Below are 906 nucleotides of genomic sequence, written 5' to 3'. Positions count from 1 at the left end.
GCCAGAGAGGCTTTTCTTAACTAGCTAGTTAAGAAAAGCCTCTCTGGCCCCTCTGGTGGTGCCTACAAGCTCAATGATGTGATATTGTGTGGTCAAAGGAGCATAGCCTGCATTGTGTTTGTGGTTCAACACAGCACAGCTCCAATGTGGCTCCAAACAGCTGCAATCTGTTTGCAGGTGCAGCTGCTTGGGTGTGTTAGGTTTGTATGCATCAGGGTTTGTTTAACCTCTGTCATGGATCTGTTGTGGAAATACAGTAGATAATACATAAAAAAATGTACCAAAAATAAAGGAGATTGCACTTTTTTGTTAATTCCATCTAAGTCAGAAAACTCAGACTTTTTTTTACACACAGACTTTATTACATCCAGTGTGATGTCTCTACCTTTACTGTTTTCCGTAATTTAGCTCCTGCAAGGGCTGAAGCAAGATCACTGCCGCCCCCTTGACCTCCAACTTTTCCACTTCCTCCTGCAGGGGGTGGAGGTGGTGCAGGTGGGACTGCACCACCAGAGGGAGGGGGTGGAGGTGCTGGTGGGGTTGGAGCTGGAGGAGGTGGTGGTGGAGCTGGAGGAGCAACTGGCGAAGAGGCGGGGGTATCTGACCGCTTTTGCTCTCTCTCTAGCTGCTCCTGCTTTTGTCGCTCAAGTCTGAACAAAAAGAAAAGCTTAAATTATGCTCTATAATTACAAAGTTTAATGAAAATATCAAACACATGACTGTTCTGGATAGTTGAACCTTTTCTGCTCTTCAAATTGTTGAGGAGATGGTCCATTGTTAGCAGAACCTGTGAGAGAGTTATTACATCAATTTAACATATACATACATATGTAGACACACACACACACACACACACACACACATATATATATATATATATATATATATATATATATATATATATGT

The 906-nt window shown here is 42.6% G+C and overlaps 1 protein-coding gene across 1 annotated transcript in view; it reads right to left on the bottom strand.

The window, feature by feature from the left end:
• Window positions 1-339: 339 nt before the first annotated feature.
• The window catches only part of LOC103130813 (vasodilator-stimulated phosphoprotein-like), a 4,906-nt gene continuing 4,339 nt past the window's right edge, over window positions 340-906 (bottom strand). The window contains exons 4-5 of the mRNA XM_007542319.2: window positions 739-787; window positions 340-650 (exon numbers count right to left, since the gene is read on the bottom strand). Coding sequence (XP_007542381.1) covers window positions 362-650; window positions 739-787 — 338 coding nt within the window. The 3' untranslated portion in view covers window positions 340-361. The remainder of the gene's footprint in view (window positions 651-738; window positions 788-906) is intronic.

This window comes from Poecilia formosa, unplaced genomic scaffold (genome assembly GCF_000485575.1).
Source record: "Poecilia formosa unplaced genomic scaffold, Poecilia_formosa-5.1.2 Scaffold679, whole genome shotgun sequence".
Lineage (NCBI taxonomy): Eukaryota > Metazoa > Chordata > Actinopteri > Cyprinodontiformes > Poeciliidae > Poecilia > Poecilia formosa.
This window is presented reverse-complemented; position numbering and strand designations above follow the sequence as displayed.